At 37.2% G+C, this 16,558-nt stretch overlaps 1 protein-coding gene across 7 annotated transcripts in view; it reads left to right on the top strand.

Moving 5' to 3' along the window:
* KCNH8 (potassium voltage-gated channel subfamily H member 8) overlaps window positions 1-16,558 on the top strand; it is a 212,389-nt gene that overhangs the window by 123,483 nt on the left and 72,348 nt on the right. For 4 of the 7 annotated variants that reach the window (XM_052798532.1, XM_052798498.1, XM_052798541.1 and 1 more), the window contains 3 exons: window positions 1,083-1,243; window positions 3,413-3,454; window positions 6,899-7,106. In XM_052798532.1, coding sequence (XP_052654492.1) covers window positions 1,083-1,243; window positions 3,413-3,454; window positions 6,899-7,106 — 411 coding nt within the window. The remainder of the gene's footprint in view (window positions 1-1,082; window positions 1,244-3,412; window positions 3,455-6,898; window positions 7,107-16,558) is intronic. The other 3 variants (XM_052798508.1, XM_052798526.1, XM_052798517.1) reach the window with 3 other exon arrangements.

Genomic DNA, 16,558 nt, shown 5'->3' with positions numbered 1-16,558 from the left:
GTTACACACTGGACTAGCATCTAGAAAGCTGCCTCTCATAACTTGGATATTAAAGTCCGCTGACTTTCAGGCTGCCAAGACCATCACCCTGCAGTTGTTATTTTTTAATGAGAAAAAAGTCAGTCACACTCTGAATGTCTTCCTAACACTTGGGATCACTTCTTTCTCTTCTGTGAGATGGTCTCCAACATGAGGCACTACAATTTGCAAGGCAGCAGCCTAATTATCTTACTGTAAAACACCATCCTTGATGGTTGGCTGCACTCTTTTCTGTCATTGTAAAAGTTATACAAGTAGTTATCACTAATGTTAGAAACTGGGTGCATAGCTCGAGGACAGATTATAGTCTTTGTCTTGTAGGACATGAAAATAATCGAGACTCTGTTGTCAAGACCTGAGCTTTTCTTTGAGTGTTAATGTGTTTTGGCAAGACATGTCAAAAGTATATCTCATATTGAAAGACACTCATCCTGGAATGTTAGATAGGAACATACAAAATGCACAAGCCACCAGGCAATTCATATCACTTTTGTGATCTCCACCATAGCCCAAAAGCCTTTTTTTTCAAGTGAGCTCAGCACTTTTCTGTTGATAAACAAATGGTTATCCTTGAGGATGACATTTGTTCGCTGTGCTGGACAGTTATCACTAAAAGAAAGTTTCAATTACACCTTTTAAATAAAGTAATTAATAATTTTTTTATCTCGAAAAAAATATGAGTAAGTTTTATGCACAGCAATCATACCCTCATTTTTCATTAAGAAAAATGCTACCATTTGGTACTGTTTAAAGAGCAATGTGGGTGGAGGTTTTTTTTTTAATCTGAGCTCCCTTTGAAATCAGTGAGTTTTAAATGTTTTAAACATTCTTTTTACTCCTTACAAAGAACAACTTCATGCATCAATTGGTTTAACTCTATGTATGTGGATCTCTTACCAATATATTTTATTTGTTTCTCTATTAGATTCTTCATCTGGTTTTTGCCACACATAAGAAAAACAATCAGTGTTATGGTGGATTCCTGGTGCTATCTCCAGGAATCAAGAAATCTCTGTCTCTCATTCTGTTCATTCTTTGTCAAGCAGATATTATTTTAAATTTCCGAACAACATATGTCAGCAAGTCTGGCCAAGTTATATTTGAAGCAAGATCTATTTGTATCCACTACGTGACTACCTGGTTTATCATTGATTTAATTGCTGCACTTCCTTTTGATCTTCTTTATGCTTTCAACGTCACTGTGGTAAGTACTAACCTGTCTTTTTTAACTGTTCTTTTTTCAAGAGGGATTTGTTGGCTTTTTGTTTTGGTTTGTTTTTTCTCCCAGATCTGGAGACTAAAACTGAATGAACTAAAATACCTTGTGTCTTTTTCAGCTTTGTAATGTATTTTCACATTGGATGCTGAAGGAAGGAATACAATCTAATTGTACATGTTGATTAAAAGTATTACAAGATTGAGTGTCATGAAAGACACATATGTACCATTTTTTTGATTCAATTATCCTTTGTAAACAGTTGCATCTATGTTAGCTTCATTTATACTTACTGTACTCAAATACAATTCCCTATGGCTTTTGCTCTCTTATGCTGCATAAATTCAATCCTTAATTTTTCAAGACTCATAAATTGTTGCTGTGGTAAAGTAAATCATTGTTATGGTCAGTATGGTCAGCATTCTTTACTCAGCCAGGATTCTTCTTTCTCTTTACCTCTGAGCATTCTAGTGCAAAAATTACAGCACAATCACATATTTTTGTGTGTTCTAACATCTGTTACTTGCAACTGTCATTAATTTGACTTTGGTTTCAACTCATCTTTTTTAGAAATATAATGACAAAATGCTTAAGCTGCTTTGAAAAATGTGGGTCTAATGTCGGGTGATGTCACAATCATGGGTGATGGGTTACCTTTGTGTTGATTTACTTACGCTAAGACAAAGGTTTTTCTTCTGATAGCCCTATTAGATTTAATAGAGTAAGAATCTACTAAGCAAAAATACAGCAAACAAACAAACGCCCCAAATCCTAAACACCCCCTCCCCCTGTGAATCAGAAAGTTTAATTTTGGAAAAAAATGGTGGCAGAGGCTTCTCAGTTTTGTGGAATTCTCACATAAGAGACTTAGGTTTTTAAGCTGTCCACTTTCTAATTCTCAGAATTTTGATCTTTTGTAAACAGATGCATTCAATCTCATTTTCATTAAATGTGAGTTACAGACAAGTACATAGATGATAGGATAGACACATATCAGAAAAAAACATAGAAAAACACTAGTCAGGAAGCCTCCCATGTAAGATATCATGTTTGATTTTATCATTTAGTTCCATTTCCTTTGATGATCTTCCTTTTCACTCCATTTGTCACATTAAGAACCATCAGTCTGATGTTAGTGCAGTAGCTTTTAAAACCAGATGGTTAATAGTTCCACATTCTTCAGTCACTGGGTTTTTTTTGTAACTGGTGGGTAATCTATTTAAATACACTACTATCTCAGTTTATCCCTTACATTAAAACCAAACAGACAGCATCACTGTGTTGGTTTAATTTCCATTAAGAATTTTTCATTGAATGAACCAGGTCTGGTCTTTTCCTTCAAGGAGAAAATTAAAATACCAAAGTTGATGTTTTTTTCTTTTTTTTTTTTTTTTTCATTGGGAAGACTGATATGTTTTCCATACTGAATTCTGGAAAAGAAAGTATTATACAACAATTATTTTTACAGTTAAAATGTCACAATATTAAAAATGCTACTGTAATATGATTAATACACATCTCCTATCTGTTGTACTTTTGAACTTTTTTCCTTAATAAGATCACTAACATGGTGACTAAGAATATCCAGGGACACTGAAATGTCCCTCTATTAGTAGCGGATCCTGAATGAGATAATTAATGATAGATTAAGTTCTAACACTAAGCCCCAAGTAATAAACAATATATAGCCATGTTGATCTCAAAATTAACATTGACTGACAGGCATAGCTCCCTGAATGCTCCAAGAGTTAAATAACTTGTTAAAAGTTTTTGCAATGTCCAATCTGCTTCCTTCATTTGCTTTGGCCCAACTTTGGTAACTAACTGCTATATGGTAAAGATCACTACATAGCAGAGAGTCAACGGCCAACTCTCTCTTCCCTCTGGTTAACTGAGAATAAATCCAGAATTTGGGTGTCTGCACCCTGATTCACCCCAGCAAACTCGGTCATTTTATTCTCCATATGATTCCTCGATGGGAACACAGTGCCTTACTGTATCATACTTCCTATCATGGCAAGACTTGGCAACTGTTAACATAATCCTCAAGATAACAGTGACTATCAACTGTTTCAAGAGCGGGGGGAGGTGTTAATCACATTCCACTGTTTTCAGACTTTATGATTTAATAAGCCATTTCCTCATGTCTGTTCTCAGATTTTCACTCCATCGACTCTCAGATGTTGCCTCAACAGAACGGTGAGAAGGGGCATCAGGGAGCATCTCACTTCTTTGCTGTTCAGGCCCCGGCACAAAGGCCAAACCTTTAGGGATGCTCTAAATTCTGCAAGCTATAGGTATAGTGCCATACATACCTATGTATGTATGGCACATAAATGTCATCCTCCAGTTGGAGATTTGTGGAGTTAGAGTGTGTGAAAAAGCTGTGGAGTCTCTCACCTTCCTTGGAGATATTTCAAAAGAAAAAAAGTGAATCTGTATGAGTTGGCTCTACTGCCTTTAGACCTTGCAGGGATTCTGCCCTACCACTGAATGGGTGACTCTTTGGAGGTCTGAGACCTCAGGCATGTTCCTGCCTAACCTGCCATCTGCTTCCATCCTTGTATTCATCTAGCATAAAGGATCCCTTAATCTGTTGAAATGTGGTGTGAAATGCTGCCAATGTAAAAAACAGGCCATTAAGCACCAGTTATAATGATTGAATTTGCTCTTCTCTGAGTAACTATTGGTGGTTATACAGCAAGAGTATTATTTTTTGAGGAAAACCAACTAACCAAGCAGGCAAAAAGGATTAAAGATCCCTGTCACTAGTCATTTCTTAAAATGTATCATGTTTCCTTATTAATTCCTTTTTGCCATAGGAGATGATTTTTCCAAGCAGAGAATTTCATCACTAGTTTGTAGCAACTTTATTTCTCAGTACTTGTCATCACTGTGCTATGATTGAGTTTGTGTTAGTTTTACATAAAATTCTGTCTCTGTCATTTTGACAGAAAAAGGTTAACCCAGCTAGTCTAAAATGATTAACCAAATGGAAAATTTAGATGGTTTTATATCTGTGGGCAAAGCAAAATCTACACAGGCACAAGTATGAGTGCTGACTCCTCATTTTGTCTTTCTAAATTTGTGACATAGAAAAGAAAGCTGCCTGATGGCATTTCAGGTCTTCCAATGACAGGTTAGACACAATACAAGAAGGGTGTTTGGCATGACTAATGAGAAAATTCAGTGCAACCACATATGATTAATTACATCTGTGTTCAAATTTATGCAGAAATTATTTTGAAATGAGGAAGTCTTTAGGCCTTAAAATGAAACATATCTCCACATTAAAAAGAATATTATGATATCTGATTCACTGTTTTTATATCTATCAGTGTTCTGAAACTTAATAAAAATGGTCAGAATTTAGTCACAAGTGATAACTGGCAGGGCACACTTGTTACTGTAACTGCCCTTTTGAAATTTCTTATTTGTAAGAATCTCATAAAAAAATAATTTCACCTAAGTTATCATTATTTGTTTGTGATGTGGTAGAACATAAGCACCCATGTTAAGATGAAGGCTCTAATGTGAAGGCCATAGCACATATACAATCATTGTATATATATTTATATTACTACAACACCTTGAAGAGTCAGTCATGAATAGGGACATCTTTATGTTAAGAGTGCAATAGAACCATGTTTGCTTCAAACAAGCTGATGAGAGACAAGAAAAGGAGACTTTGGGAAATGAATTACCACAGAAAAGGAGACAGTTTGTATAGTGGCATGGCATTCAATTAGAATAATTACATTTTAATAGTTATATGATTGTATTAAAACAAACATGGTAATTCCTACAGCCTTCTGCCCCAGACTTGCAGATATTCTTGTGCTTAAGGCCACAGACATAACTAATTTCACTGACTTATTGTAGGTGACATAAGATGGATAAAAGAAATGCAAGAGAAGACCTTGTAATTGTTTGTGTGCTCTAATGTCAAATCTTATTCCTGACAGCAGTGAACTTCAAAGTATTTTAAATAAGTGTCATGTTTTTGTTGACTTTCTTTTTTCCCCTGCTATGTACATGAGAAAAAAAGTAAAAGTTCTTGAGAAAAAAAAAAAAGAAATAATGGGCAGCAAATACTGCATAAAGAAGCTCGTGGGAGAATTACTTATGCACTATGAAAACTGTAGCAGCAAAAAAAAATAATGTTTGTAGATTTTTTTATTTTCTTTTTTACAGGTTTCTCACCTACTCAATTACTGAGACTGGAATAAAATCAATGAATTGTTAAGTCTTCATGAATAAATCTAAAATACCCCATCTTACAGCATTTATCGGTCAACCTGGACCTAGCTGTTAGTGAATACAAGCCTATAAAATTAAGATTTCAGATTATTAGTTTTGGTAACAGAAACAGAGAGGCTTAACTTCAGGTTATTCTGGATTAGCAAAAGCAAAAGGATATTGATCGGGCTGTGCTTTTTAGACTTTCTTTTCAGAGAGCTCATTACTGTGCTCTGGGAAGACATATCAAGTTTGGTGTTATTTTTCTAGCTGATGCATGTATCCTGTACCAGCCAGGTACCTAGCAGGCATTAATCCTAATGTCTCATTAATGAAGGGGAAAAAAAAAGTTTACCATTAATGAAAATTATGCCTATTTAATCGACAAAAAATTATATTAAAAATATTTAGGATCCTAATCTGCATATTGCTTGCTAACTCTACCCAACAGCTGAAACATGAGCTAAATATATTCCATGCAAAACTGGGAGCTGTGCACACTCTGGTGTGGATGTTGGTTGGAGGATGCTCTGGAGGGGCTGGGGTCATCCAGAGACTGCTCACTTTGTGCATTGTTGCATGTCCTCTGAGGCCAGAGCCCATATACTTCATAAACTGATGTACACTTTGGGTGCTGAGCAGATTAGGTGCTGCTTTTACCACATACACTTGAAAGGCAATAACATTTTAGGCAAGGAATTTAAGAAGTAGTATTAGAAGTTTTAATACAAGTTTTTTGGACTCCAACTTAGTACAGAGCAGTAAAGTGTGCCCAGGCCCCTGAACACAGGTTTAAATCTGAAGAACAAGTCTGAGTCTCCGCTCACTTTTCTGCTTCCTTGTTCTGCCAAATACCTGCTATATATTATTGCCTCTTCCAGACTTAATTATTAAGCTGATTTCATCTCATACATAGTTGAGTTAGGCCTACTGTTTGGCTGTTAGCAGAAACTGAAAATCATCGTGTGCTTGAAGATGTTTATTTTGTGGTTTCATATTGGAATCCAATGAACATTGGTCATTTTGACAATTATGTTTCTTTCTGGAGCAGGGAAGGATCCATTTTTGCACAAACACAAATTTTTAAGTTAAATCTGGAAGAAGACTTTGCATGAAAAAAAGAAAAAAACAAAAGATCTCCCAGTATTTCAAAATTTTGGTTTAAATCAGAAATAGTAAATATGTATGTACACAGCAAAAGTAAACACTTTAGTTTTAACCATCTTCTTTGCTATTCTCTGCTGTCTTAAATTTAATCTAAGCATAATATGCAGCTATGTAACTGAATAAAGCGTGGGCAAAAATTCTTACAGCTTTAGAAAAGAGTTTCCTTTCATTGAAACAAGAGAACTGTGTGATAGAAGTCAATTGCTGACAGGTGGTTTTCTCTCCCTGTTCTCCTAGGTTTCCCTTGTCCACCTTCTAAAGACAGTGAGGTTGCTACGGCTCTTGCGTCTCCTTCAGAAGTTGGATCGTTACTCCCAGCACAGTACAATTGTTCTCACGCTTCTCATGTCCATGTTTGCCTTGCTTGCTCACTGGATGGCCTGCATTTGGTATGTCATAGGGAAAAGGGAGATGGAACAGAATAACCCCCTTACCTGGGACATAGGTAAGTTCTTTTTTCCACCATGTACATATACATATACACGTGTGTATTTTTGCATATATATGTATGTAAATACATAAAAACACATGTATAAGCCACTCAGTGTTTCCTTTTTTGTTTAACCTTATACAATTATTTAGTGCTGTTTGTAGAGAAAAGGAAGAAATTGGTGCTCTGAATTTCAGGTCAATCCAAAAAAGAGGGTTAAAATGAAAAGAAAATGGGAAAAGTAGAAAACAACAAGATTTTTAAGAGTGATTCCATATTTGGGGAATTGAGGATCTGGATAGGAAAGGGCTAGATTGTGTAGAGATTGTGTAGAAGAGTGAATGAGAAAGTTCATCCTGGTTTTGCAAATTAGGCAAATCCTTCAACAGAGGCATTGCCTTGAATGTGCTGATTATTTCTTACTACACATTGAAACAGATAGGCCCTGAAACGTCTTCAAGTTAAAAACCCCTTTGGAAATATTGTCTAGCTGGTTTGCAGGCTTTGCTCTTTTGCACAGCAGATGAGGTGTTTTTCAGTGGACAGGTGATTTTGGAATGCTCAATTTTGATCCAATGTTTAGTTTCCACCCCAGCCTTCATTCTGATTTTATTGACTGTTCCAGATTGACTCTTCAGATTTTAAGGTTATCCTTTTTAGTTTAAGGTTTATTATTATTTCTAAGGGTTGTACCCATGTGTGATGGTACAATGGGGAAACAATAAACCTTGTATAGGAGCCTGGCATCACCAGGTACTTGTACACCATTGAAGGTGTGTTACCCACTAGTGCAACAGCAGATCCTCCACGTCTTCCCGTGTGGGTCATTCTGGCTTTAATGTAGAGTTGCTTTTTTTTGCTGTCTTTCTCAGATGCCATATCAATATCAAGAATCCTTTTTTCTCCTTTTCCTTTCTGGTTCCTTGTGTTCTATCTTTTTAATTCTACTTGTATTTACTTTTAGCCTGTATCAATTACTGAAGCAGGAGAGGAAACAAGACCAGTCATAAAATTAACAGGAAGGGGGAAGCCCTGCAAGTTTTCTTTATGCTGTTAGATACTAAAGACATGATTAAAAAGCATATGAATAATTTAGAATACGGAAGTTATCTGTGAGAAGAAAAGAATGCACACGTGTCTCTTTCATAAACAAAGAGTATCTAATGGTGAGACAAAGTTTCCCAGCAGAAAAAAAATTTGGTGAGGGGAATGACGCAAATACCTGTGACCAAAGACTCAGTGACGTTCATTCAAACTGCAGTATGCCCTATTCTTATCTCCTTTGATTTCTTTCTTCTCTCTTAACCCCATTATCATCTACCTAAATATCATCTACTAACAATAAGTCTGAAGGAAAATTTACAAGTATGTTAAAAGTGCCTGACCTCAGATGAGGTGAGGATGCTGGGTCAGGAAAAGGAAAAGAAGAAAGAAAGGCCAATAAATACGTCTCTCCAGTTTGTCCGTAGGTTACTGAAAGCTTTGTGGAGCCTTTTTATTCTTCTAGTTGGTTGTTTATTTCTCCTTCCCTTTGTAAACCAGGTCTGTGACCTGCTTCTGAACTCCTCATAGAGTGCAAACCTCTCAAAGAAAAGAGTGCAGCTGTAGGGGAGAAGATACAAAGAAAGCCCACTGTGCCCAAATCGGTCAAATACTGCTAAGAGAAAAACAAATCCAGGTAATAATAATAATAAAAAGGAGTCTCTCTGGCAGGAAGTAGCTATGAAGACACATTGTCAGCTTATGTAGGCCACAAATCATAGCTGATTTCAAAACACTCATTGCAGTCCCAATAATGAGGATGGGCTGCATCCTTGCTCCCCAGGTGGGGCTGCTGGCCGCACTCCCCATGCTGCCTGTCCCTCTCCCTTTTCCCTGAGTCAAGGCCGCATTCAGGAAATTCTCCTCATATGCTCTGGGGCTCTTGGCATTTATTGCTGTGAAAACATTAACTTTCACCCCTCGGTTTTGTCCTGTCTTGGGCAACAGCGGTAATAGGCAAATGTCCCAACAACCTCATTAAAGCAAATCCCAGTTTGTCTGGAAGAGAGCCATTTCACAGAAGTCCCATTTGCAGCTCAGTGAAGAGTGTTGTATCTGGGTTACCATGCACTGATCATCTTCTAACAGGCTTCCTAGGCAGGAACTGCTCCTTAACAACCTCTCACCACTGGCTCGTCTCAATGTGAGACTTGGTGACCTTTCCTGGACAACTGCAGGCAACACACCTCCCCGTTGGATGGGCCAAGGCACTTCTTAGTGGTGTGTACTCTTAGGCTTTAACCTCCTACCTGGCAAAAGAGCATTGTTGTTGATTTTATTTTAATTTTTTTCCAAAAGTGTGGTTTTGCATATTTGTCTGGAAAGCTGTTCTACCACCTTCATGAATAATCTCTAAAATATTTAGATGTTATAAATGTATAATAAAAATTATACTGCAATGACTCCTGCAAAGCTCATACAGATATTAGTTCTGTATCTGTCAGAATGGTTATTTCTAAAGTTCTCTCTAGCACCACGACAAGCACTAAGTTAAATATTTTACGGCTTTGGGGATTTGTTTAGGGGTTTTTGTTTGGCTTTTTTTAAGGGAAACAGTTTTAAAATGTTAAAGTATTAGAAATTGGTTTCAAAAAAGAGAGCTCAGAAAACTCCAGATACTTGGCATGAAGCCATTATTTTGCAAAGACCACTTCAGCACTGATAAAATTTCTGTTTAAGCTTTTGTGTCACATAAATGAGCAGAAAAATAAGATTATGTAATTTCTTCAATCAGTGCAAATTCTATTGCTCTCCACATGCAAACTACTTGCTGGTGAAACACCATGAAGTTAAGTCTTGGCCCTCTGTACGCTATAATTTTTGCTACTCTGGTGATACGCAGTTGGTTATATGTAGCTAGCCTTTCTTTTCACCTTAAGAAAACTTCCAATGGCCAATCTGCTACACCTCACAGTATCCGTGTAGGCAATATATTGAGGGGAGAATGGTAGGTGTGGTTTAGAGTATGAGTGATTAAGCAAAGTAAAATGAGTTCTGGACATCATAATAAATCACAAACAAATAATGCACACAGAAGAAATCTTGCCTGGGCTATAATAAAGGTGGTATGAAGGCCTCAACTGGAAATTTTTGTGCAGTTTTGGAGAGCATGTAAAAGGGATTTCTTACTGCAGGCAAAGCAGTAGAATATGATCCTTAGTCTTGTATTTACAGGGTGTAATTTTTAAACTTTTAATTTTACTACATTAATACCAAAACTGGAGACTCAAGTTTCCATCAGTCGATCTTATACAAAGTTCATTCCAGGCATTAGGAGGCTTTCTAATTGGCAGCATTAAAAAATACAGTGTAAAAAATAGAATTCTTATACTTTTTTATTAAAAGGAATGTGTTTCCACCTTGGAAAGTATGCTTTTTATTCTTCCCTGGAGTGTCTCAGGTGGTGTCTGCCTGAAAAACTGGTACCCTGGTTATGGATGCTGCAATGCATACAACAGCTGAAATACAGTGACAGGTTTGTTCTAAGAAAGGAAAACCATGCCTGGAATAAAAAGATTTTTTTGCTTTTTATGTTTGCTTCTATTTTGGGGGGGGAGAGGCAGAGGGAGAAAAAAGCTTTTAGCAACCTCCTTTACTCCATTTAGTGCTTCCCCAGAAAGCCCGCGGCACAGATTTCAAGACCAAGGTTTTGCGAACACTTAAAGCAAACATTTTAAAGCTGCAGTACTGTTAACATAATACTTTGGACCTTGCTGTGCTATCAGATATGCACCATAGCCCAGATCTCACAACACTGACTTTAGTGGGAGTAGCATTTGCTTCTGTGTATCTATTTCTCTGGCTAATTTAAACAAATGAGGTGCTTAATTTGCATTTGGACTGGGGCAATGGGAGTGATAAAGTTCTCCCTATGAAAATACCCAGAACTGAAAAGTGTATTTGTTTTGTTCTTACTGAGCCTAATTGTAAGCCTTTATTTCATTTTTTGTCCTTATTCAGGCAACATTCTCATTACAAATAATTTAAAAACATCATTACATTCACAAATTTAGCCACATGGTTGCACAGTGAGAAAGAGGTAGTATCTGGGAATATTATTCATGAACTGTCATGATGTGGTGGCATTGGGACATATACCAGTGTAGTATAATGTTAAAATCTGGATCTCTTGCTTAGCTCTAGTATTGCTATTTTAACTGATTACATGAGGTATTTGGAAAATACGCAGTATGGGCACTGTTTTCAGGTGCTAGAAACCTTTGCCTCAGGAATTTCTCCCATCTCAGGAAACAGTTGTTCCATGTGCAGCAGCTTGACTCCAACATCTGATAAAAACTTGACTCCTGGACTGGTCATTCCCACCCACCTGAGACAGTGGTACACTCCTTTTTCCTAGTTCTGCTTTTCCCTTCTAGCTTTTTCAGATCCCTCGCTGTTACGTTCCACCTTGTTCCCGTCATTTGTTCTCATTGGTGAAACAGATGTTTCCCTGAGACATGGCATGATTTTCAGCAACCTGTGAAAATAAGATTAACTTTCCTTAAGCTGAGTAGAGGCTAGACTGTGTTGAGGTTCCTGGCTGATCCTACTACTCTAATTCCATTGACTTCAATACATTGGCTCTCATTTCTATAGGTTTAACTGGTATCAGATTTAGGCATAAGTTCTTTATTTGCTCTCTGCTGTTTTGAATTAGTATATATCGAACTATTCCCCTTCAAGTTCTTATCAAATATGGGAAATGACTTTTTGATCTGTCTCTATGGAAAACATAATATTGAAAATGTTTCCTGTTGCTAAAGGGATTAATTCTGTGAGAACCATATGAGCTGTTGAAGCTCAGCTATCTTGAGTATAGTGAGGAGATTAGGAGAAGGCCAAGAGTCAGGATGCTGGTTCCCTTAGATAGTCAAAGCTGTCAGGTAAAATTTGTGTAGTTGTCTTGAAAAAAAATTCCTTCCTGTCCACCAGAAATTCAGCTGCAACTTTCTATTAGTCCAGCCACAGTACCATTTACAACATTCTGACTATGGAGGAGTTGTTATCAAAGCAAAATTAAAAAGAAATAAAATAAAAAATAACCTGTAGTTTTATAGAAAATAAAGTATATGTGTTTACTTTGGGAGAAGCTTTAAAATCAGGTCTGCAAAGGTTATTCTTCAGTTATTTAAATCTTTATTTCAATAAAATACCTATTCTCTCATCTCAGAATTTTACTCATTTTCTATTATTTTGTAATTTACAGCACTTCTGAAAACAAGAACTCCATCATGACTGAACCACTGTACTTTCACATACTCCGCAATAGAAAACTTCCCACACACACACTTTGTTTATCACACACTTGCAGTCAGAGCTTTTAAAGGGACTTGGATGCCTGGCTCCCAGTGAAGGATTTATACCTTGAATTAGCTCTCAGGGCAATGGATGGCAGATTTAGGTGCAGAATGAGGTGCATAGCACCTGAGTGGAACCGGTAGGAAATGCTGAAACCAGGGGTTTGCCTTCAGGCCGTTTCACTTGAGGTTTATATGTCTCACATTGGGCTGCAGGGAAGTTATAAGCCCTTTTCACAAGTAGTGAAGGACATGTTTGTTTCATGTAATGGAATTTAACATAGAAATCCCTCAAATAGTGTTGATCCAAACTGGTAAATCTAGCAGTGTTGAGCTTTCTGAAAGTTTGCACAGTGTTGCACCAGTGGTAGTAAGGTTTGCACCTTTCTGCAGTAGTTCATGCACTCCTCTGAGTCTGCACAAGCAGCTTGGGGTTGTCTTCATCTAGAGCACAGATGCGAAGTAGGTTGTTCTGGTGAAAAAAAACCCCAAGAGGCCACTGATTTCTTTTGGCCACAGAAGGAGGGAGAGGCATTATTACCAAATTTCACTTTTCTTCAGCATAGGGTTCAGGCACTGGAACTTGTGTCTAAGGTCTGGAAGATACGGCTACAAGACAAATCTCTTTAAGAGAGCATATCCTGATGTATGGGTTACTTCACTCAGCATTCTTCCTGGGCAGCTCTCTTCCTTGAGTCCTGGTTGTTCTTTTCCTTCCCAAAGTGATGCAATTTCAACAGAGGAATGACCAATGCCTGAGTCTCTACCCAGAGTCTCCAGTGTCCAGGTGAAGCTAGAGATGAAGGTTTGGACCCTCCAAGACTGAGGAGAACAGAAATATGAAGTCTTTCATGTTTCTTTTTACCAGTGAGGTATTAGGTGAAATGACAATCCATACTCAATTAAATTTGCTAGAGCTATACAGTGATGGATGAGAGAGGAAGAACAAGAGTTCACAACTACCTTCCCCTTTGAGTCCTTCGGGGGATTTAGATGCAGGGGCAAGGTGGCTGAAGGATCCCCAATGGATGCAGACAGGAGAGATGCTATGCGTGTCTTAATCATGCAAAGATGGTGGCGTTTCTTGCCTGATGCAGAAGTTGGTTGATATGGATTATCCAAAATGTAGGTGTCTAATGTCTTAGATGCAAACTTTAGCTTAGACTCTTGAGCTTGCGTTCCTATCCAAGTCCTTTGTGGCTTCCCAGTAGCTTCAGTCTTGTCAGAATTTCATAAGTCAACATCAAGCTGGAATACCCATTAAGAAAGTCATTGCCCTGTAACTCTCTTGAGTTTCAACAGCTTGGGAAGTTTTCCGTGCCAGGAAGCTTTTTCCAAGCTTATGCTAAGAAACCTGAGACAGTCTTTGTTAGTTTTATTAAGGTCCTGAGCAATTTTTCCAGGAATTCTGAAGTTGCAGACTTAAGCATATCCTGGACAATAGATACTTGTGACATTGGTACATTTATTCAGGTTAAAACTAAGGCTATGCTCTTTTCAGAAGAAAGGCTATTTTTAGGTATGCGTATCTGCTGGTTTTCCTCACTTAATGTATGTTAGTGAGCTAATTCAAGATTCTGGTGCTCTTGGACCCAGCACAACCATGGAATAACTAACAGTAGAAATCATATTGGAAAAATCAGTGTCATTCCTCCCATTCTTGGTCAATATAATATATAATTTGTTAAAGCAATAATTAGTTAACTCTTGACTCTTAGTATTTTCATATTACATTAACCCTCATAATGTATTGTAGAAGGAGGAAAACATTCACGTATCATGAAATTTTTTTGCAAAGCAGTTTAATGACTTAGTTGGCCAGGTGTTGCAAAAGAGTTGGTATCAAAGTTGAGATAGAGACTTGGTTTTTATTTTTCTTTTTTATATATGAATTGTCTTAACTATTAATGATCCCAGATCATTCCAGCTCTGTCTCTGTACAACATTTCCTTCTGCTAGAGAATTAATAAATTTGTTTTTGAATGTGACATGAGCAGTTTTTACCAAATCCAGGCATTCAAAAAAACAGAGCAAAAAGAAGTATAAAAAATAATGAGATTTTTTAAATGTATAATTCTCAGTCTGCTTTTGAACCCTCCGAGATTCCTATTTTCAACATATTCTTAGCAACATTGGCAACCAGGAACTTAATTTTTAAAGTTATGAAAGCTGAGATTTTGTGTGATCACAGATCTCCAGGTACTGGGGCTTTCAGGTAGATCAACTAACAAAAGGCACGGGGTAAAATTACAGTGCTAAGGAACGATCAGATTTTGGACCCAGATTGCGTAAGTGGTCAGTGTGTGCAGGTATGTGTACCTCCTGGATTCCAGACCTACCTTCTGGAGTTTGAGTCTGGACCTATGACAGAACAGCTTCTAGTAATTTCAACAAGTGTTCAGCTTAATAAGAGCTAATAGCAATGAATGACAACTGGAGTCTTGGGGAAGACTGCAGCTAGCACCTGCTCTGGCGGTGCCAGGCGGGCGGCAAGGTTCAGCCCAGGTCCCCAGCAGTCCCTGGTCTGTTTTGATCACGTCTGTTGAGGGTGGGAACAGCAGTGCAGTTTGTTTTGTTGCATTGATAGAACTAAGTGGATCCTCTTCACTGCCAGAAAGAGTACTTGTAAATTTCCAAGGCTCCTGGCCAAGAAAACTGTATTCTACTATAAAATATTGGTCTAGTTTCACTGCTCCAAACACATACATCCATCAAGTTAGAATTGGCATGTGTAGATTTATGAATCCTTGCTGGGGTGGAAAGAACTTCATGCTGACTAAATTGCACAAGACTTCATTCACTAGCCGTGATCAGTTGTTCATTTCAATCTGTCATCTCTATACCTGAATGTTTGATTTTAATCTCTCTTTCAGTCTGCTTCTTTATGTCTTTGATTATCAGTTTTCTTCAATTTTTTGTCATTAGTAATAAGAAAACCAGTTACTTTGAAACCATGATCCTCTCTGATTTTTAAGAGACAACTTTAAGAAAAAGAATTAAAAAAATACAATCATGTCATGCATGAGTGCTGACATCTTCAATCTAGTAAAATGAATTATAATGCTCTGTTGACCTGGGGTGTCTGTTTTGAAGGTCCATTGCTGTATGGAACATACACACCCACATACTCACCTGTCTATTTGGGATATCTGGGAGGGGGGAAGTGAATTAATCTGGCTGAAAAATCATTTCTAATTAATATATGAAGGAAATGCTTCATGGTTACCACTCTTGTGAAGCAGTTAAGGCCATCAGTATCTTAAAGACTCAGACAACTACTTTGGGTTATTTCTTGCAGCACTTATATGAAATAATTAACCCCTGGACTATCACGCATGAATAACAAATAGGAATAAACTAAATGACCAAAATAAGACAATTACTTTGAAGCTATGAAACTTTTCAAAGCACCCGTCTCACAACTAATTACAAAGTGCACTTGTTACATTGTACATCTTTTGAAAAAGACAAGGAGGTACCACAACACTGAAGCATTTCACAGTGATGAAGTATTCTAAGGCAGTTGAAACAGAAATTTTAAACCCCAGGAGAATGCCCTACACTAGAATGCTTTTCAATAGTTTCAATGTTTTTGAATCCTCTTGATTTTTACCTCCCAGTAAAAGTAACGCTTTTATTGTATGCACAATGTGTACATTTTCCATGAATTAATGTTTGAGGTACACAATTTCCAGCCTTGTAAGAAGTAAAATAGATAAATTCATTAAAATCATGAAGACATTGTTAGTGAATAAATGTACTTATTTGTTTCAAAACAACTACAAAATATTTCTTTAAAGTCTGCTGGATACCTTACCTGAATGGTTAAAACAATTCTGGTGTAGAATACTATATATGAGGCCCAATTTGGAAAAGCTTATAGTGTGAAATATTTATGAAAGAAAGCGTCATTTGTTGAACTGAACTGAAACATTTCCCTTGTGTTTAGTTTAACATGAATTTGTATTTCAGCTGCTTTGGGCCTTAGTAGGTTTTATTCTGTCATTCTTCCCTGCTGTTCTTTTCTACAGGCTCAGTTCCTTGATTAAACTATATTTTCCTTTACGCACTGTACTTTGCCTTCTGAGTGAACCATTTTAGCAGTCACAAAATACCCCAGGACTGAGA

This window comes from Harpia harpyja, chromosome 1 (genome assembly GCF_026419915.1).
Source record: "Harpia harpyja isolate bHarHar1 chromosome 1, bHarHar1 primary haplotype, whole genome shotgun sequence".
NCBI classification, from domain to species: Eukaryota; Metazoa; Chordata; class Aves; order Accipitriformes; family Accipitridae; genus Harpia; species Harpia harpyja.
This window is presented reverse-complemented; position numbering and strand designations above follow the sequence as displayed.